Source organism: Molossus molossus, unplaced genomic scaffold (genome assembly GCF_014108415.1).
Source record: "Molossus molossus isolate mMolMol1 unplaced genomic scaffold, mMolMol1.p scaffold_m16_p_1, whole genome shotgun sequence".
Lineage (NCBI taxonomy): Eukaryota > Metazoa > Chordata > Mammalia > Chiroptera > Molossidae > Molossus > Molossus molossus.
In genome coordinates, this window is record NW_023425344.1 from 134032741 (window position 1) to 134054784 (window position 22044).

Genomic DNA, 22044 nt, shown 5'->3' on the forward strand with positions numbered 1-22044 from the left:
GCTGACTTATTTTTCTGGCTAGATATACATTATTGTATATGTGATATGTTATAAAAAACAACACTTTATGGATAAAATGAGAATAAATGACTCTACTAAAATAGAAGCCTAAGCTCTTTAAGGTGAGTTAGTACAAAAACATATGTCATGGATATAATCTCAAAGGCTTGTTCTAACCAGTAGTTCATTCCTATTTCTTTAGAGATCTAGAGTTAGTGGAAGTGAGATATTGCTTATATTGTTGAGAAATCATTGCACAACAAAGGATATCTTAACTAATTCAAATTAGTGGTTTGTTGTTGTTTTTTTCCCCCTGTTTGTTTAAGACTCTTGGAGTGTCATGAACATGTATATTAGCAGCCAGGAGATCAGGATTATGAAACCAGTGTTGCCTCGTGGTGTAACCTTGTGTATGATACTTGAACACTCTAGGCTTTCATTTCTTCATTTGAAAAATGAGGTTGGAATATAAATCTCTCAAACCCTATTTAATGTTAAATGTATAAGATTATTTGATTCGATGGCTAGCCAGAGTGAAATAAAGAAGTTGCAAGGTGTTTCAAAAACTGGAAGGTATTCTGGAGATCTTTTGTATCCCTCTTATGTCCCTTGTATCACCAACCTTTTTGGCTAATTTCATTTGTAAATTAAGAAATGCAGATTAGTTGTAATCACTGTTAGTATAAATTTGATCTCCTCCTAGTGGAGTGGTGGTAGTTACTTCTATCTTTAGCTCTGCATAAAAAGTATTTTGCTCCTTTATCTTTAAAAATATGAAAGCTTAAACATACATCCTTTGGAACACTGGTTCTTAATCATTTTCAGGTTGTGGATTCCTTTCAAAATCTAGTAGAGACATGGACTCTCTGCCTAGAAGAATGCATGCATAGAATTTTGGATGCATTTTGAGCTACCAGTGTATCCCTGGCTAGGACCTGCTGATTTATACTCAGAACCTGTATTAAAAGTTGTTGCTTTGCACCATACTAATCCACTGCCTTTCCTGACAAAGTATCATTGATGACAAGGGTTATTGTAAGGATTAGCAATTATGTAAGAAAAATCCCTGGCTCAGTGTCTGGCACGTTGTCTATATTCAGTAAATAAAAGCCAATACCATTGTTGTTATTTAGGTATTGTTATTATTACTACTACTGTTCTTTTTTTTTTTTTTTTTTTAATTGATTTTAGAGAGAGAGAAAGGGAGAGGGAGAGAGAGATAGAAACATCGATGAGAGAAAACATTGATTGGCTGCCTCCTGCATGCTCCCCACTGGGGATCGGGCCCACAATCTGGCATGGGTCCTGACCAGGAATGGAACCGGCGACCTTCTGGTGCAAGGGTCAGTGCTCAACCACTGAGCCACACCAGCTGGAATCTTTAAGATTTTTAATTAATGCTCTCACTTAACTCATGTTGAAAGTAAGCAAAAATAGCTATAATCAAATGGGTTCAATGTTAAGTAGAAAAATCTACAATTTGATTCTTCTGTTTTACTTTGCTTTTGAGGTGCTGATTTTTATGGTAAACACAAGAACACAAAGTCAAGAAAGGGACAGTTAATTCTCCAAATACAGTCAATGAAAATTCTCAGGCGGTTTGAAAATTCTCAGGAGGCCACTATGTTTTGCATTATAATCTATGGACAAAAAAAAAAATCTCTAACAGCAATAATTGCAACCTATAGAAATATTTTTCTACAACTCAGACATCTGATATCTGTTGCCTTGATATTATTAATGTAAGCAGGGCAAAGAACAGTCTTGTCCTACTTTAGGAGATAATGCAAGAGAAGATTGATTAATTGTATAAATCTAGGGCTTTGACAGAAGCTTAGGTCTTATTTTTGAAGAGCTTCTGATAACTGACCCTTCTGCCTCATATTAAATAAAAGAATCCTGGGAGATATAAAATACTCTTCTACTTTGGTATCTTTTGCTCTCATTTTACCCCTTTCTTTTTAGATTTTTTACCATTTCCTAGGTTTAATCCTTCATTAATTTCTTACCATAACCAGGGCAGTGGTCTTGTGTTGATTTTTCCACTTTTTTTTTTTTTTTTTTGCTGGAATCACTTCAAATTGTAGAGCAGTTCTTACCATTCCTTTCTTTAAAACCCTTTGGTAGCTCCCTGTTGCCTACTTGATTCTAGATACCTGCATATCATTTACCATAGTATATGTACTCTGGTTACCGTGTGATTTGTGTGCCCTCACTTTTTACTGGTATATCCTTTTATCCCACTTAGGTAATAGTCATACTGTATGTTACAAAATGCTGGACATTCACACCTTTCTATTTTTACTTAAATTCAGAGTGGGTTACACATCAGATTTTTTTAAAAATTAATTTGTTGTATTCTGAGAGACTTATTTTACCCCCTTTTGACCATGTCAATCAGAGCATGACGTATTGCTATATCATTTTCTCAGAAGGACATACCAGAAAAGTTAAAACAAACAAACCTTTTCACACCTGGGGAGTTGTGTAGAGAAACATGGGGAATATGTTTTCTAATATGAACTACTTTCTTCTAGGGATTCTTGAATTGCCTTTCCAATAGTTAAATTTATATGCACTGAGGCAGTATTTTGAGAGCAGACTGACATCAGCTATTTTTATATGCATCTATTCGTGACAAAATATAACAACCATGAACACATTTATCAGATGATTAGAAAGAAAAATCAAATTTTTAATCTCTCTTTTTAACATCTCTTCTAGCCTGCTCTTGAGGTTCACAGATGATACTTTTGATCCAGAACTTGCAGCAACCATAGGTAAGCCTATGTTTAAAAATTCATTAGAAATGCCAATTATATATCCTTGCCTTCAGCCTGTTTTATTGAACTCCCCCTACCCTTCTCTCTCCACCCCATTGCTTTTATGTCTGTTGAAATTCAAAGTTTAACTTTGGTATCATTAAATTTCTGAAGTGTTTGTAGATCTCACCAGGCAAAAATAACTTCCTAATCTATTGTCTCATAGCATTTTGTTAACACTGTGGATATTATGATTATCTTGCAAACACAGGTTCTTTCCTGTACTGTGGATTGTCTTTTATTCAGCAGCAGCCAATTATCTGAATATTTATTGTATGCCAAGCACTATCCTCAGAGTTAGGGTTACAGTGATGAATAATACAGATTTATTCTCTATCATCGTGGACGGGTTACCTTACAGTAGAATGTGTTACTTTAGTATTTTAGCATTTGCTACAGTATCTGGCATGAATTTTGAACTCAGCATACTAATGTTAGTTGTTAAAGACCATTAGGAGTAGTGATAACTGAAAGCCTTTTTAAAATGAAATTTAGATTGCCTGAGAGTGGTTAGTCACACAAGCTTCTTAGAATATATGAGAAGACATTTTGGTGTCATGTGTTTAGGGAGGAGTAGACGACAATATAAAGATATCAAGAGAGAGCTTGTAGTTGAAAGAGCTGAGTCAGAACAAGATAGTAGTCTGAGCTCTGCCTTGAATTAGTTGTGATCTTGAGCAAGCCATTTAGCTTCATTGCCTTCATCTGTAAATTGAGATTTGGTGACAGAGTGTACATTTTTCTTCCAGCTCTAAAATTTCACTATATAATGAGTAGAATGTAGTAAAGATGATCCTAGCACTGTTGTAAGGGAAAATAGTTCTTGTAACTGGCTTCTTTTGTTTTCACTTATTGTTAGTCTGTTTATTTTTAAATATTTTCATATTTAGAGAAAAGTTGTAAAAATAGTACAAAGAATTCCTGTATGATCTTACTCAAATTCCCCAGATGTTAATATTTATCACATTTGCTTTATCATTCTCTCTCTACATACAAATAGTATTCTTGTCTTTCTAAATTGTTTGAGAGTAAATATCAGATCTGATGCCTTTAACCTCTAAATACTTATTGTGTATTTCCTAAATGAACATGGATACAATTCTACTGTATGCAGACATTATATATATGGAATGTGACTCAGGCATATTCCACTTTGTCTTTATTCATCTATTGATGTATATTTAGGTAGCTTCCTTATTTTGATTATTGTAAATAATGCTGCAATGAACATACAGATGCATATATCTTTTCTATTTAGTGTTTTGGGTTTCTTTGGATAAATACCCAGGAGTGGAATTGTTAGGTTCTACCTTATTTCTTGTTATTATAGCCTTTGTTTTAAAGTCTACTTGTCTATTTTAAGTATTGCTACCCAAACTTTTTTGTTTTGTTTTCATTTTCATGAAATGCCTTCTTCCATCCCTTTATTTTTATTCTGTATATGTCTTTCAATCTGAGTGAGTCTCTTGTTTGGGTTTGCTTTGTATTCCCTTCAGCCACCATATGTCTTTTGATTGAAGCATTTAATCTATTTGCATTTGAAGAAATTATTGACAGATAGGATTTATTGCCATTTTATTATTCATACTTTTTATTTATTTATTTATTTTTTTATCTGAATCCTTATTGTACTACTGGCTTAGTGGTGATGAACTCCTTTAGCTTTTTCTTGTCTGGGAAGCTCTTTATCTGCCCTTTGATTCTAAACGATAGCCTTTCTGGTAGAGTAATCTTGGTTATAGGTCCTTGCTTTTCATCACTTTGAATATTTTGTGCCTGTCCCTTCGGCCTGTACAGTTTCTGCTGAGAAATCAGCTGACAGTCTTATGGGAGCTCCCTTGTAGGTTCCTGACTGTTTTTCTCGTGCTACTTTTAAGATTCTTTGTCTTTAACCTTTTTCATTTTGATTTCAATGTTTCTTGGTGTGGACCTCTTTGGGTTCATCTTGTTTGGGACTCTGTGATTCCTGGACTTGTGTGTCCTTTTCCTTCCCCAGGTTAGGGATGTTTTCCATCATTATTTTTTCCCAAAGGTTTTCAATTTCTTGCTCTCTTTCTCTTCTTTCTGGCACCCCCACTATGCGAATGTTGGTATGTTTGAGTTGTCCCAGAGACTGCTTACACTATTCTCATTTTTTTAAAATTCTTTTTTCTTTTGGGGTTCTGATTGGGTGTTTTCAGCTTCATCTTCCAAATCTCTAATTTGATCCTCTGCTTCCTCTACTTTACTGTTGATTCCCTGTAAAGTGTTCTTCATTTCTGACTGGTTCTTTTTTATGTTTTCTGTCTTAGTTGAAATTCTAACCAAGTTCATTTACTCTTCCCCTAAGTTCATTGACATCCTTATAACCAGTTCATTGAGCATCCTTATAACCATCTAGTAGTTTGCTTGCCTCGATTTTGTTTAGTTCTTTTTCTGGACTTTTGTTCTGTTCTTTCAACTGGGACATGTTTCTTTGTCCCTTCATTTTGGCTGCCTGTCTTTTTGTTCCTATGTATTAGGTTGAACTGCTATGTCTCCCAGTCATGGTAGAGTGGCCTTATATATAGAAGGTATCCTTTGGGGCTCAATGGTGCAACTTCCCCTGTCACCCAAACTGGGCACTCTAGGTGCAGCCTTTCCTCTTACCTCCCCCTTCCTGTGTGGGCTTTGTGCACCATCTTCTTATAGTTGAGCATTTATTGCTGTTGTCAGCTTAGTGGGAGGGATTGATCCCCTTAGGCCAATTGGCTATGAGGACCAGCCACAACTATATTGGAGGAGCTGCTGTGCAGAGGCTTACCCCATAGAGCAAGACCCACTTCAGCGGAGTGCTGGTGCCTGATGAGTCTGCCCCTTGAGCATGTCACGCTTGAAGGTGGTTGGGTGGTGCTTTGGAGTGGTTTGAAGCTGTCTACCAGGTGTTGTGGCTCTGGGGCCTCCTGGGATTTGCACACTAAGGTCAGCCACCACCTGTGCTCTTCCCTGGGCTACGCGGTAGCTACACAGTGATCCACAGATGGCTGCTACTTTCCCTGGGCTTAGAGTCCCCAGGAGAGGCCAACCTGCAACCTAAGGATGGCTGTCACTACTGCTGGGCCTGGGGCCATTTAGCAAGAGGTGTGGGATACTTCAAGGCCAGATGCTGCTTGTTCAGGGTTTGTGGACCTTTGAGAGATTTTAGGACAGTCCGCAGCATAAGCCAAGAAAACCTTGATGTTTTTGAAAAGTACAGTAAACCCTTGATCTTGTGGGCCTCAATTTAATGGACTTTGGATTAAATGGACAAAATTTCTGGTCCGTATGTCATATGTGAAAATTAACACCCTGTTAATTTAAAAATACTTTTAACTAAGATTTGCTTATCATTAAATTAACAGCTTATTTTTTTTGTTATTAGTTCACTGTTATCTTTAACAAACTAGGCCACATGTTTGAAAAAACACCGTAGTAATTTTGCTGACATAAATAAGTATTACACATCTGTAACTGTAGTCTACATATTTAGATCCAAGAGTCACTGCTCATAAATGTTTGACGAATAATTAGCACATGATCACATTACATCACATCACATGCAGTAATTGGTTCTGTTGTCACTTGGCATGACTTTCTGCAGCAATTTTTTGTTTTGTTTTGTTTTTGCTCCTCACCCGAGGACATTTTTCCATTGATTTTTAGAAAAACTGGAAGAGGGGGAGGGACAGAGAGAGAGAGAAACATCAATGTGAGAGAGACATATCGATTGGTTGCCTCCTGCATGACCCTGACCAGGGCTGGGAGAACCCGCAACTGAGGTACATGCCCCTGACTGGGAATCAGACCTGCGACACTGGTTCACAGGCCAATGCTCTAACCTCTGAGCTAAACCAGCCAGGCTCTACAGCAGTTTTATCGGGTGTGGTTCCAATGTGCAATAAGCTATGCCCCAGCTGTCTGCATTTGTTTACTTGCTGTGACTAGTGAATTTACTAGTGAATTCAGTATAAATTTAAAATTACAATAATATATAGAGAAAACGTTTCTGTGAAATTAAACTTTTCACGCGTGCTTAATTTTAATCACATAAACGTGTCTACATAAGTAAAAATAAAAAAAAAAAACAGGTGAAGTACTAATTTGTCATTTTTTTAACATACACATTCAGAAAGCCTATTTTATTATATAACGAACTTTCAGCTATAATTGACCCTCCCTCACCCGATTGGTCCATTATATTGAGGTTTTACTGTACGCACAGGTCATTTATTTTGTGGAATCTCTTTCAATTGCATTTGGCTATTGTGTCCTCGGGTTATGCATTTTGGACAGGAATGGTACAAAAATGCTTCTAAGAGTATGGTGTATATTTGTACCATTACTGGTGATGGGACTTTGGTTCCTTAAGGCAATATATGCCAGATTTCTCTACTGTAAAGTGTTATCCTGGCATTCCAGCTGTGGTTGTTAGATAGTGATTATTCTGTCTACATTTCTTACATTTCTTTTTTTTTTTCAAGACAACTTTTTTACTTTTATTAAGATATAATTGACATACACTAAACTGCATATATGTTAAGTATAGAATTTGATGTTTTGACATATGTACATACTCATAAAACCATCACCATAATCGAGATAATAAATATATCCATTATCCACAAGAGTTTCATTGCACCCCTTGGAACTCTCTCATTGTCTTCCCTCCTTGATCCATCGTCATCTTCAGGATACCACTCAATAACTTATTTTTACTGTAGATTACTTAAATTTTCTAGAATTTTATTAAAAATTTTGGAATCATTATATTTACTTTGTTTTGTCTGTCTGGTTTTATTCAACATTAAATCTATGATAGTTTTATGTTTGTCCATTCACCTATTAATAGACATTTGGGTTCTTTCCATTTCTTGGCTATTACCATTAAAGCTGCTATGAATAAATACTCTTTTACAAGTCTTTGTATGGACATATGCTTTTATTACTCTTGGATACATAGTTAATAGTAAAATAGGTGAAATATGTGGTAGTGTATGTTTCAAGATGAACTCATAGTGCCTCTAAATGTTTTAATAAATTATATCAGGCATTTTTAGCTTTTGTATGACAGGCACACATTTATAAATTTACTCCTATGTGTGTAAAAGGGAATAATTTAAAACACTAGTAATTCAAAATTCATTTTAATTTGACTTTGGTATATTGTTTGCTCCTTTAAAAAATTAGTAGTGAAACTTCATTCTGCTGAGAACATTCCTGACAATGAATAGTAAGGAGCAGAAGAATAGTAATTGGCAGGAAAATAAACTCACCTAGAGCAAAAGTTTTAGTAAGGCAATGACCTTACATACAGTAGAAAGCCATCTATCTTCATTTTAAACTGAAATGGAATCTGGGGATTTGCAAAATAACAGATCATGTGTTACCCTTATTACTAAAATGGCTTTGTCTGCTTTAAAAACAAATACTAAGGTTGTGGCATACTGATAAGAATATACATGAATTTGTTCCCCAAATGGACCCTGGGTCTGAAAAGTACCTTTTGCATTTAGGCATCAGATTATGTTCTGCCTTAGGTTATAATCAATATACATGTGAGTTTGTAAAATAAACAGCTCAAGTGTTAATGGCCCTGTGAACATTAATGTTTTGTGGGAAATTGGTATTTACCTCACAGTAAAATAGTAAGGAAAGCACACCTTTATCTTTCAGTAATATGGTAAGACACTTAAACTTGTCTTGTAGAAAACATTTTCTTAGGTAATTGTTGGATTTAGGGTTTGAGAATGGTACTGTAAATTTGGCATTTCTTTTGTTTTCTGGCAGTTAGCTAATAATAACAGAGAGAGGGAAAAACTCAAACTCAAACCCCATATTTCACTAAACTACAAGACAGTTAAAACCCCAGGATGCAAAATAGGTGGAATGGCTACCAAAAACGGTGCAAGTTAAGCAGTTGGCTTGTGGGAAGAAGTAAAATATGCCTCATCTAGAGAGATCAGTGTTGGTAAGAGCTGCTGCATGAAGTTGAGAAGACCACCCTGAGATGCAAAACCCAAATCCCTTGTTTGCAAAAGCCAAGTGGGTATCTTGAGCTAATGGCAGGGGTTTCCCTGCACCTGCTTTGATTCTAAGGATTGGAGGAGATAGAGCCAAACAAAGAGTTGCACAAATAAGCTCCTTATTATTTGTGTCTATTTTGAGGTACCTTTGCATTGTGAAAAACCTCAGGCTGCCTATCTTCATTGGTTGGTGAGAAGTAAAAAACTAAATGATTCTCAGGTAAATTCCTGAATCAAGAAAAAGTTCAGCTAGTCCAGAACTGGAGCCACTTTGGCTTTCTGCATGACTCTCCTTTTAGCTTGTCCAGGAAAACCTCACCTCCTTCAAAGATGAAAAATCAAAAGGAATCCAGCTCAAGGCCACTACCACCATTCTAGAATCAGAAAGGAAGAAAGTAACAGAAAAACAAAAAACAGATGATGAATACTCAACCAGCCCTGGCTGGGTGGCTCAGTTGGTTGGAGCATCATTTCGTACACCAAAAGTTTTGGGTTTGATATACAGTGAGGGCACATACGTAGGTTGCAGATTTGATTCCTGGCCTAGACATACAGGAGGCAACCAATTAATGTTTCCCTCACCTCCATGTTTCTTTCTCTCTAAAATCAGTAGAAGCATATCCTCAGGTAAGGATTTTAAAAAAAAGAATACTTCACCAGAAAAAATATTGTTGTAAAGAAGATAAATTATAACCAAACATTTTGCCGTGAATTTAAAAAATGTAATGGAAGTGTTTACTGCTGACAGTACAAAGTAGTGATATAAAAGGCCAGGGAAGAGATAGTGTGACTACCTGAAAAAAATGCAACATAAGCTTATTGAGCAAAAAGAAAAAGAAAATAAGAAAATAAAACTATCACTGAAATGAAGGTAAAATTAGATCACAAGGGCCAATAGAGACTTGGGAAACCCAATAAAAGATGCAGAAGCGCCCTGGCCGGTTTGGCTCAGCGGTTAGAGCGTCCGCCTGCGGTCCGGAGAGGCCCGGGTTCGGTTCCCGCTAAGGGCATGTACCTCGGTTGCAGTTTGTCCCCGGCCCTGGTTGGTCGTGCGGGTGGCAGCCACTCGATGTGTCCCTTCACATCGATGTTTCCCTCTCTCTCTCTTCCTCTCTCTCCCTCCCACTCTGTCTGTACAAAAGATGGAAAAATGTCCTCGGAAAAAAAAAAAAAAAAAAGATGCAGAAGCTAGAAATGGACAAAATGGGTGAAATTTACCAAAATGAATAAAAGTTTTAAAAAAAAAATAAACTAAAGAGAAAATGTTAGATACAGAAATCAGAAAAGGAGAATTAACATAAGCATGTTGGAGTCTTAGAAGAAGAAAAATAATGAAACACAAATATTTAACGATACAGTTCAAGATAACATTTCTGACACACACTTGCAAAAATATTTTGACCAGTTTTTTAATTTGTTATGTGGCAGTGTTTGGGGGGTAAAGGTATTAGATTTATTTTTCTGTTGTGGTAAGGTCATGTAATGGTACTTAATCAGCTGTGGAGATAGAATTGGTTGAAATTTAAGTGTGGAGATTAGATCCCCCAGGTTGTGAGCCAAATCCCCATGGGGGGCATGCAGGAAGCAGCCAGTCAACGTTCTCTCTCATCGGTGTTTCTATCTCTCCCTCTCCTCTCCCTTCCTCTTTCTCTGAAATTATTAAAAAAAAAAAAAAAAAAGAATCAGTTGCACTGATTTTATATAATCTGATTAAATAGGCAAATTTTGTTTCATGTTCAAGTTTTTTAACTTAGGTAATCTTTGAATATAAAAGAGCAACTGATTTGAATATAAAAAGAGTGCTTTAAGTAAAACATTTTTCAAATTAAAAAATTAGAAAATTTAAAACCAGTTCTCTATTTAAGACAGGCTCACAACCTATTTCTTAATCTGTTTATAAGACTTAATAATTGTTAAAATATATGAAAATGTTTTTGATGGTTGATGCATTTTAACTAAAGACAAATTTTGTATGTTACTGTTTGACTTTCATCATTGATTCTTGTCATACCCTTGGTAAGCTTTTTAAAAATACCCATGATTATGCCTTCATATTACCTGTGTTAGGCTTCAAAGGGCAGAGACCAAATCTGTTCCATCCACAGGTTACCTTATAGTTTGGGTTTACTTAACAAAAAATAATTTAATTAAAATGGAAAGTAGTGAGTTTATACTTGTTTTATGCCATAACATGTTGTTAAAATGTCTGGAATTACCACATAATTCAAAGAAAAATAAAGCCATTCCATTTTTTTTTTTTTTCATCCTCACCCAAGGACATTTTTTCGTTTTTTGTTCAGACAGAGTGGGAGGGAAAGAGAAGAAGAGAGAGAGAGAGAAACATCACGTGAAAGGGACACATCTAGGGGTTGCCACCCGCCCGACCCAACCGACCGGGAACAAACCGCAACCGAGGCACATGCCCTTAGTGGGAACTAAACCGGGGTCTCTCTGGACCACAGGCCGATGCTCTAACCGCTGAGCCAAACCGTGAAATTTACGAAACATCAATGAGAGAGAGCTATTCCATTTTATATAATTTCATTCAGTTAAACATTTTAGTTGGAATAAAGCAATAAAAATGACACTAGCATTTTTTGATTTAGAATAATGGCAAATGGCAAATACTTCATCACATTTAAGTAGTTTATTTTTTCTATTGTACTTAGAGTTTGTATTAGGAAAGGTTGTGATTTTTTTTCATTTGCCTTTTCAGTATTGACTAACGATTACTAGACTTTTATACTAAAATGTTCTTGCTTTCCCAGACATATCTTCACTCATTGTTTGACATATTTCTGGCTTCTGTTGACTAAAATTTAATTTAGAATGTTTATATCTATTTTTATACATAAGATGCTATCTCCTTTTTTGTTTTGTAATTTTTTAAATTAGAATTTGGTATTAAAGTTGTAATGGTTTATAAAATGAAGGAGCTTTCCATCTTTTAAAATTGGCTTTGCTTGCTTAAAAGCTATGGGAACACTATCTGTTCTTTAAAGGTTAGATTTCACCTGTGAGTCCATCTGATCCTGTTCTTTTCTTTACCATTCCAGTCTCTTCAAGTTTCTATTTCTTAAGATAGTCTTGGGAGTGTAACTGGAAAGCCCAGTTATCTCTTAAGTTAGTTAGTTGCCCATAGTATTCTTTTAAACTCTTCATTATCTGTGCTTATGTTCCTCTCTTGTTTCTAAACTTGTATATTTTTGTTGTCTGTTTCTTTCTAAGGAATGCATTTTATTGTTTGAGGAATTGATTTTTTTTTTCTCTTTTGACTTTTACCTTTTTTTTTAGTTTCTATTTTTTTTTTTTTTTTATCCTCACCCAAGGACATTTTTCCATTTTTTGTTCAGATAGAGTGAGAGAGAGAGAGAGAGAGAGAGAGAGATGTGAAAGGGACACATTGAGTGGCTGCCACCTGCATGACCAATCAGAGCCGGGGACAAACTGCAACCGAGGTACGCGCCCTTAGCGGGAACTGAACCCAGGTCCCTCTGGACAGCAGGCCGACACTCTAACTGCTGAGCCAAACCAGGGCTATTTTTTAGTTTCTTAATATGAGTATTAACTTTCCTTATTTTCAGTCTTATTCTTTAATAAAGGTGTACTTGAAGAACAAGTTTTACTGTGTCCCGTAGGTCATGGTGTGGTGTGTTTCTTTTTCATTGTTCCCTGGATAGTTTTAGTTTTCAGTTTGAACATTTGAAATCTTTAATGTAGGAATGTGTTTCTTAATTTCCAGACCCTTTTTTGTTGCTTTATTTCTTATTTATTGGATAGTGATTCCCATTTGGAGTAAGAGCACCCACCCTCTGCCAGCCTCATGTCCTTCAGCAGGAGTCAAGTTGGAGCCTTGCATTTAGCCTGATAAGACCTTCCTTCAAATTTTTGGTTTTTAATTTTTATTTATTGATTTTAAAAAGAGAGACGAAAGGAGAGAAACATCGATTTGTTGTTCCACTTATTCATTGGTTGATTTTTTTATGTGCCCTGATTAGGGATCAAACCCATAACCTTGGTATATTAGGATGTGCTCTAACCAGCTGAGCTACCTGGCCAGGGCTTCTCCAAAGTTTTATCTTGCTGTTACTATAGGCCATAAGATCATTAGACATCATACAGTTTTTCCCTGTTTAAGTAGTCACTACAAAAAGGCCCTGGTCTCCAAGGTTATTCTTTATTCCCCAGACTCTAATCTTTGTAAGGTTTTGTACATCTTTTCTCACCCCCAGCTCAGCTCCCAGTCCTTCTCAACTCTTTTTAAAATTTATTTATTGATTAGAGAGAGAGGGGGGAAAGGAGAGAGAGAAAGAGAAACATGAATTTGTTGTTCCACTTATTTATGCATTCATTTGTTGATTCTTTTACGTGCCCCAAACATGCAACCTTGCTGTTCCAGGATGTCACTGTTAACAACTGAGCTACCTGGCCCTGCAGGGCCTCCTTCTCAACTCTTAAAACAATTCTTACCCTGTCTTCTGGAATATCAGAGCACTTAACACATTTTATTTTTAAAATTGTAAACTTAGATTTGGGAATCTAGTTCCTCATAATCTTGTTCTCCATTGGATCCTTAGAGATTTATAGTATCTCTTTTGATGCCCCCCTTCCCTGATGTCCTCTGACTGTCTCCCACCTCAAAATAAAATGCAACAAAAAAGGAGGTAAAGCAGGAATTTTTATATTCCTTGATAAGGGGGAAATTGACTTAAAGAGGTTAAACTCTTACCTAGCCTGACTTTAGTCAAGTTGCCAGCCTCTCTTTTCTAACTTGGTCTTCTTTTAATCATATCACAGTAATACAACTCAACAATAAGAAGGATCAAGCACAAATTTGAACAGAAAGTCAAAAATGCTAAACATAGCCCAGCCGGTATGGCTTAGTGGTTGAGCATCGATCCATGCTCCTAGAGGTCGCTGGTTCGATTCCTGGTCAGGGTACATGCCCAGGTTGTGGGCCAGATCCCCAGTGTGGGGCATGCAGGAGGCAGCCAGTCAATGTTCTTTCTCATCGGTGTTTCTGTCTTTCCCTCTCCCTTCCTCTCTCTCTAAATAATTAATTAAATTTGCAAAACTTCGCATTGTCTTCTTAAAAACAATCTAAACATAAGAGAGAAGCAACAAAATTAAATATAAAATTAATTATTATTTCCTAATAATGCTAATGTCAGATGGAGTTGAAGAGCACTTAAATAAGGAAGGATTGAAAATAAAGGGGGATGAGCCAGGCAAATGCAAAGAATTTAAAAGTAGAAGTGGTAATGTAATATGTAAGGGTAGAATTAAGGTTAATACACTGGATAGAATAAAATAGGATATTATGTAATGATGAAAGTTCCAATTAATGAACAAAGCAGTTATGTCAGTCATAAACAAGTAGGCATCAAAATATATATATATATATTATGTATATATATGTGTGTGTGCAAATTCTGTTCATACATAAGAGAATTTGATTAAAATAGTTATATTAGTAGATTTGTTATATTTCTTTCATAATTAGATTTATCCAAAAGACACAAATAAGGCCATAGGGAAAATAGAATAACATAACCAACAAATCTTTTGAATAAAGAACTTATTATTTTAAAAGCTCATGGTAGCCCTGGCTGGTTCGGTGCAGCAGTTAGAGTGTTGGCCCACAGACTGAAGGGTCACAGGTTCAGTTATTGGCCCCTGTTGGGGTCATGTAGGAGGCAGCCAATCCATGTGTCTCACATCGATGTTTCTCTTTCTCTGTCCCCGCCCTCCTTCCTTTCTACGCTATCTGAAAATCAATAGAAAAAAAATATCCTCGGATGAAGATTAACAACAACAAAAGATGAAAGCCCATAGAATAATTTTACAAAATCAGTTTTGGACTTCTCAACAAAGTAAATCTTAAACTGGAAAGAAGCAGAAATTTTATAGTACATGTTATCTGATAAATTATTTTTCAGAAAATACTTTTGACCTGTTATGTTTATAGCATATGTGTTGGTAGCAATATTTTAAAAAACACATCCAGTAAAATTGATTTTGGGGGAAGTATAGTTATTTTAATTTTAATATATGTCTTATAACAAATGTATTTTTACCGCCACATTTGTGATACCATTTGTGGCAATAAAATGGTATTTAAATAATTTTTCAATTTCCCTTTGCTCATGGCTAATATATAGAAATAAACTTGATTTAAAAAAAAAATGTTTATTTTATATCCTCCAATCATGCTGAGCTTGCTTATTAATGCTGGGAGCTTTTTTTAAAAAAACTCTGTAGATTCCATTGGATTTCTACATTCCTTTCCAGTATAGATGCCGGAACCTGTTATAGCTCACTATCCTTGGAATTCAATAAAGAAAAACAACTTGTCTTTGAGCTGCCCTAATTAACAGCTTCAGGGACAGCAAGATGAACAATGGGGAATGTTATAGACAGCTGGCTTTAGCCCCATAAAAATTAACCAGAGTTTGACCTTCACTGGGAATTTGAAAAGCAACATCCTTCAGAAAAAGGGAGGACAGAAACGGCCCCAAGGCCAGAGTGTCCTGCATCCTCTGTAAATAAACTGATAGGGAGAAACTAAAGCTCCCTTTACCCCATAAAACTGTAACTGTTAAAAATATATGTGTTACACCTGGCTAACCACTGATATCCGTCTCGAATTTGTTAGTTTTTAAAACGTAGGTAATAGAATGAATAGCAGGATAGATGTGTGCCTGCCCAGTTCACCCAGTTCCCTTTTGCCTCAGCTCCCTCCCATCTCTGTTCCCTCCTGCTTCTCCCTAACTGCCTCTGCTTCTGTACAGGTGGCTTGCTTGCTCTGCTAAACTCTTGAATGACCCCTGTCCTATATAAGCAACCCTCCCCCTGAGCTCGGGACTGCAGTTCTCCTCTGCATAGGTTGGCTGCAGTCCCTGCCCAGGTAATAAAGCTCACCTCTAATTCACCCAACTTTGTGTCCGAGTGAGGTTGACTCTCCTGGGTTACAACAGAACCGAACCTGGGACTCTGGTCCGCAGGCCAATGCTCCAATCACTGAGCCAAACTGGCGAGGGCTGCCTTTTATATCTTATCTTCTTTCCCTCACTAAAAATGTTTATAGAAGTGATAAAAACTGATATTCTTCTTTTTTTGTTCCTGCTATTAATGGGAAAATATTTAATCTTTACCATTAAGTATGATATTAGCTATATGTTTTTCATAGACAACTCTTTATCAGGTTGAAGAATTTCCTTCCTGTTTTCTAGTTTGCTGAAAGGTTTTTTATCAGGAATGTATGTTGAATTTTGTTTATTGCATTTTCTGCATCTGTTGAGATGATCATGTGAAGTTTCTTTTTATTTTAATGTAATAGTTAAGTTCACATTGATTTTGTTTTTTTTTTCAGTGTTAAGTCAGCCTCTATTTCTGGGATAACCCCTATTGGATGTGATGTGTTGATCTTTTATAAACATTTAAGGCATTTAGCCCTGGCCGGTTTGGCTCAGCGGTTAGAGCGTCGGCCTGGGGTCCAGAGAGACCCGGCTTCAGTTCCCGCTAAGGGCATGTACTTCGGTTGCAGTTTGTCCCCGGCCCTGGTTGGTCGTGCGGGTGGCAGCCACTCGATGTGTCCCTTCACGTCGATGTTTCTGTCTCTCTCTCCCTTCCTCTCTCTCCCTCCCACTCTATCTGTACAAAAAATGGAAAAATATCCTCAGGTGAGGAAAAAAAAAAGAAAGAAACATTTAAGGCATTTATATGTAATTATAAAATTTTGTTCAGGGTTTTCATCTGTGTTCATGAGGAATATTAGTCTGTAGTTTTCCTTAATTGTGATGTCTTTTGTTTTGGTAGAAGGGTAATGTAGAACTTATAGAATGACTGAGGAAATATTCATTCCTCTTAAATTTCTTGGAAGAGTTTGTTTAGAATGGATTATTTATTTAAATGTTTAGTAGAATTCACTCTGGGCCTGGAGTTTTTGTTGTTGTTTTCATGGAAAGGTTTTTAACTGCAGATTCAATTTTTTTAATAGATATATAGAACTCTATAGTTACTTATTTATTTTGTATCATGGTAAAGTATACATCACATAAATTTTACTATTTTGACCATTTTAAATGTAGAATTCAGTGGCATTAAGTACATTCACATTGTTTTGCAGCTATCACCACTATTTACTTTCCAAACTTTTTGTTACCTCAAACGGGAACTCTACCAGCTAAATAATAACTCCCACTCTATTCTCCCCTTAGCCTCTGATAACCTTTATTTCATTTTTTGTCTCTGAATTTGCCTAGTCTAGATACCTCATATAAGTAGAATATTACACTGTTTATCCTCATGTGACTTGCTTATTTCACTTAGCAAAATGTCCTCAAGGTTCATCCATGTTGTAGCAGGTATCAGAATTTCATTCCATTTTATAGCTGAGTATATCAGAATTTTATTTTATTTTATGGCTGAACAATGTTCCAACCTTTGATGCACCACATTTTGTTTATGAATTTCTTTTGGGTTCCTGGACCCAATTCCAATTCATGTGGAGGGGGGGGTTTCTCATGCCACCAGTTCTTGAGATTCCATCTGGGCGTCTTGATGTAACTGAGAAAGCATCAGATCTCACAGGTTAAGGGTTCAGCCCTATAAGACTGCTCACTTTTTCCCCTCTCCCCACTTCATATGCTCAGTGTCTCCTCCCCACCACTTTAGATGCCAGTCAAAATCTCAGGTTGTCACCTGTGCTTCTGACTGAGGCTATCCTTAGGGGTTCCCACAATCCCTCCTTGGACTTCAGATGTCAGTAACAAGTTCAAGTTGTTACCTGTACTTATGACTGAATGGCTATAAATCAGAGTTGCTCTGGAGTCCCTCCTCAGTTTCAATTAATTTGTTAGAACATCTCATAGAACTCAGAGAAACATTTTACTTACTACATTACTGGTTTATTATAAAAGGAAGAGGCAAATGGAAGAGATGCATAGAGCAAGATATGTGGGAAGGAGTGTAGAACTTCCATGCACCACTCCTCCCAAATCTGTGTGTTCACCAGCCTGAAAGCTCTTTGAACTCCCCTCCTTTTGAGCTTTTATGGAGGCTTCATTACACAGATAAGATTGATTAAAGCATTGGCCATTGGTGATTGATTCAATCTCCAGCCCTTCTCCTGTCCCCAGAGGTCAGGGGTCTGAAAGTTCTAGTCCTCTAATCACAAGGTTGGGTCTCCTGGCAACCAGCCCCCATCCTTGAGTGGAGTCTAAAAGCCACTTCATAAATATTTCTGCAAAAAAGCTTTTGGAATTTTATTTTATTTTATTTGTTTATTTATTTATTTTTGAGAGGAAGGGAGAGGGAGAGAGGAAACATTGATGTGAGAGAGAAACATTGACTGGCTATCTCCCACACACACCCCAACCTGGGATTGAGCCTGCAACCTGGGTATGTGTCGCAACCATGAATCCAACCGGCAACCCTTTGATGTACAGGACGACGCCCAGCCAACTGAGCCACACCAGCCAGCTTTTGGAAATCTCTATTTTATAGAGATTGTATTGAATCTGTAGTTTGCTTTGGGTAGTGTTGTCATCTTAACAGTGGCTTTCAACTCATGGACACAACATGTCTTTCCACTTATTTATGTCTTCTTTAATTTCTTTCAGTAGTGTTTGTAGGTGTCAGTGTGTAAGTCTTAAACCTCCTTGGTTAAATTTATTCCTAAGTATTTTATTCTTTTTGATATTATTGTAAATACAATGCTGTTAAAAAATGACTCTTTTTGGATTGTTCATTGCTAGTATATAGAAATACAACTGATTTTTGTGTATCGATTTTTGTATTCTACAACTTTGCTGAATTCATGTATTAGTTCTTACAGGTTTTTTTGTGTGTGTATGTGTGGACTAGAATCATTGGATTGTCTACATATTAAAAATATGTTGTTTGAACAAAGATAATTTTACTTCTTTCCAATTTGAATGCCTTTTCTTTCCTTTTTCTTTCCTAATTGTTCTGGCTAGAACGTCTGATACTCTGTAGAAGTAGTGAGAGTAGGTAGCCTTGTCTTGTTCTTGAGCTGACAGGAAAGCTTCCATGTTGGTGAACACTTGGAGGTGTTGGGAAAATGGTGAAATTGGAGGAAGGCATGGAAACCCTTTGCCCCTTCCCATACCTTTTCTTATGCATCTCTTCCATCTTACTGTTCCTGGGTTGTATTCTTTTATAATAAAATAATAATCTAATAAGTAAACTGTTTTCCTGAGTTACGTGAGCTACTGTCTCAAATTAATCGAATCGAGAAGGGAAGGGATCATGGGAACCTCTAATTTATAACTAGTTTGTCAGAAGCTAGCTAGTTTGGATTTGCAGTTGACATCTGAAATTGTAGATACAGCAGTCTTGTGGGACTGAGCCCTTACTCTGTGGGATCTGACTCTGACTCCAGGTAGGTAGTATCAGAGTGATTGAATTGTAGGTGTCCCTGGAGAGTTGGAGAATTGCTTCTTTTTGTTTGTTTGTTTGTTTTTGTTGTTATTAATCCTCACCCGAGTATATTCTTTCCATTGATTTTTTTTTTTTTTTTTTTTTTTTTAGAGAGAGTGGAAGGGTCGGAGGGAGTGGGAGAGAGAGAGGGAGAAAGAGAAAGAGAAAGAAATCTCAATGTGAGAAAGACACATCAATTGGTTGCCTCCCATGTGCCCCAACTGTGGCTGGGGATCATACCTGCAACCCAAGTATATGCCCTTGACAAGGAATCAAACCCACGACCCTTCAGTACGCAGGCCAACACTCTGACCATTGAACAACAATGGCCAGGGCAAGAATCGCTTCTTATGGCACATATCTGGTCACAGAAAATGTTTAGGAATTGTACTAGAGTAGAAACACAGGAGTGTTTTTTCCTAGACATTCTGCTTCTTTTTTTTTTTTTTTTTAGACATTCTGCTTCTATTATGAGCTCCTTGTTATCTACATGAGATTAAAAAGATAGTTTAGTCAAATCTACTAAGAAACTGGCAAAATCAAATTTATCAGAAAGATTCCCACTGCTGCTGCCAATGAACACAGATTAACAGCTACTTGGAAACAGAGGGACCAGGCTTGGTGAAGAAACAATCTGAGCATATGAGAGTTAAAGAGCTTAATGTCAGCACATGAGAATCACCAGAGCAAACAAGGGAAGATGAACGGGGGACTTGAGGGATCTGGATCCAGATGAGCTGTCAGGCTCAGTGTCTGTTGACTTTGATGGTAGGAATCAGGTGGGCAGTGATTCCTGAAGGATGTTCTCTGTAACTTTAAGAGCTAATATGTTAGAAGAATAACTTGAAGACAGTTATTGACATGCAAATTACACATGACAGAGACAGGCATTAGACTGTCCACAAACATACAGAAACCGGAAATTATAAAAAAGAAAGGAGATCAGGGGAAGGAAGGAAAACAAACATTCTAGAAACAGTGAGTTTCTTTTCTCACCTAACTAATTAGCCAGCAGCTAGCAAAAAGGCCAACTTGCCCCTGATCATGTTGTCTGGGGTTATTAAGGGGGAAAAAAAATTCTTCGCTCTCTGATAAACATTGAGAATTTAACTGTAGAATATGTATGACAAGCTATCTCTCTGTAGTGTCTACCAATGGCCTTCGTTTAATACCTACACCAAGTCAGAACCATTTCTGTCATCCGGATTTTCTTAGGTTTTGTTTTGTTTTTAAAGCCATATGAATAAAATATAAGTAATTTCATATTTTTTATGTAGATGGTGTAGCATAATTTTTTTTCTAGACCTGGTGAATATAAGCTTATATAACGTGATATATATTTTTTTGGTGTTTTTTAACTGCAAAGAAACTAAGGTTTTCCTTGGACTATGTAATTGGCGCTATCCTTTAATGTTTATACATCATTCTAGGCATGCTTTATCAATTCCTTTATCACTCTAGTCCCCAAAAAACAAACTTTTTTCTTAATCTTTGGCACACAGAAAGACCTGGCATAGGACACATTTTGAAATACATTTTTATTATCTAATTTGTGTATGTAATGAATTACCAGAAGTCATCCATTACTAATGTAATCCCTTATTGGTAACAGGTGTTCTGTTAACATTTAGTATATGAAGGTGCTGTTCACCTTAGTTGTGGCTCGCTGAACTAATTGTGGCAAGCTAATATGTATGATCTTTTGAAAGTTTCTTTCCAAGCTTCTTAAGCTAATGTTTCCCCTCTGGCCAGTTGGGTAGACGGCATATTATTTTTGATCCTCTTTAAAGACATGTAGGTAGTTACTGTTTATTTAAACCAGATGGCATGTAACAACTCCTTTTCTTGAAAAGGGAGAGTTTTTGGAGGTTTCTGTAGTACAACCTCATGTGACTTATTATGAAGCTCTTCTCTACATAAATTAATGTTAATAGAAGATTTTTATAGAACTTTGAGCATCCCTCTTTCATGTATGAAGATTCTTAGAGGGTTTAGCACAAATGTTTTTGTGTGTAAGTTCTCTTTTTGAAATTGTACAGTGGCAAGTGGTTTTTGATACTGTTTTATAAGATAAAAACAAACAATGAATTTACAAGACAAGAAGTGAGTGGCTCTTTTATATTTTTACCAGTCCTCCAAATTGCCTGCAGTCAGAATCCAAATTATAGGGTTGGTCAACTATGAACAACATTCTTAATAATGTGTAGATACTTAGGGAGCCCCTGAAAATTGCCTGGCTCCACAGTCAACCATAAATCGTCTTTTCTACATTAGCACCATGAATTCTAAACTACTGTCTTATATTCTGTTACCACCTTATATTGAATTTTATTTTTTGAATAAAAATTTTATTGTTTCAAGAAGTACAGATCGGTGAGTATTTGAATTCTACAAGCATCTGGTTTTCATTTGTCCTGACTAAATCCTAAGGGTGCTGAAATTTGGTGACACATTTTCTTTTATCTTCACATCCATAAGTCTGAGAACCTGAGGTGTGAATTAGGGTATTTGATAGAGTGGCTTTTTTGTTTTCTGGTTTTCTTGGTAGTTGTTTTTAAAAATATTTTTACTGGGATTCTTACCAAAATTTTTATTTTTTTTAAGGTGTTGACTTTAAGGTGAAAACAATTTCAGTGGATGGAAATAAGGCTAAACTTGCAATATGGGTAAGAGTTTTTAAAATGTATTTGTATAAATATTAAACTGTACTTTTTAAAGAAGCAGAAATTGCTGTATGTAGTATTCTAGAGGTCACTGAA

The 22044-nt window shown here is 36.4% G+C and overlaps 1 protein-coding gene across 2 annotated transcripts in view; it reads left to right on the top strand.

The window, feature by feature from the left end:
- The window catches only part of RAB18 (RAB18, member RAS oncogene family), a 46449-nt gene that overhangs the window by 1906 nt on the left and 22499 nt on the right, over positions 1-22044 (top strand). For both annotated transcript variants that reach the window (XM_036274477.1, XM_036274469.1), the window contains exons 2-3: positions 2725-2780; positions 21890-21951. In XM_036274477.1, the coding sequence (XP_036130370.1) occupies positions 2725-2780; positions 21890-21951 (118 nt within the window). The remainder of the gene's footprint in view (positions 1-2724; positions 2781-21889; positions 21952-22044) is intronic.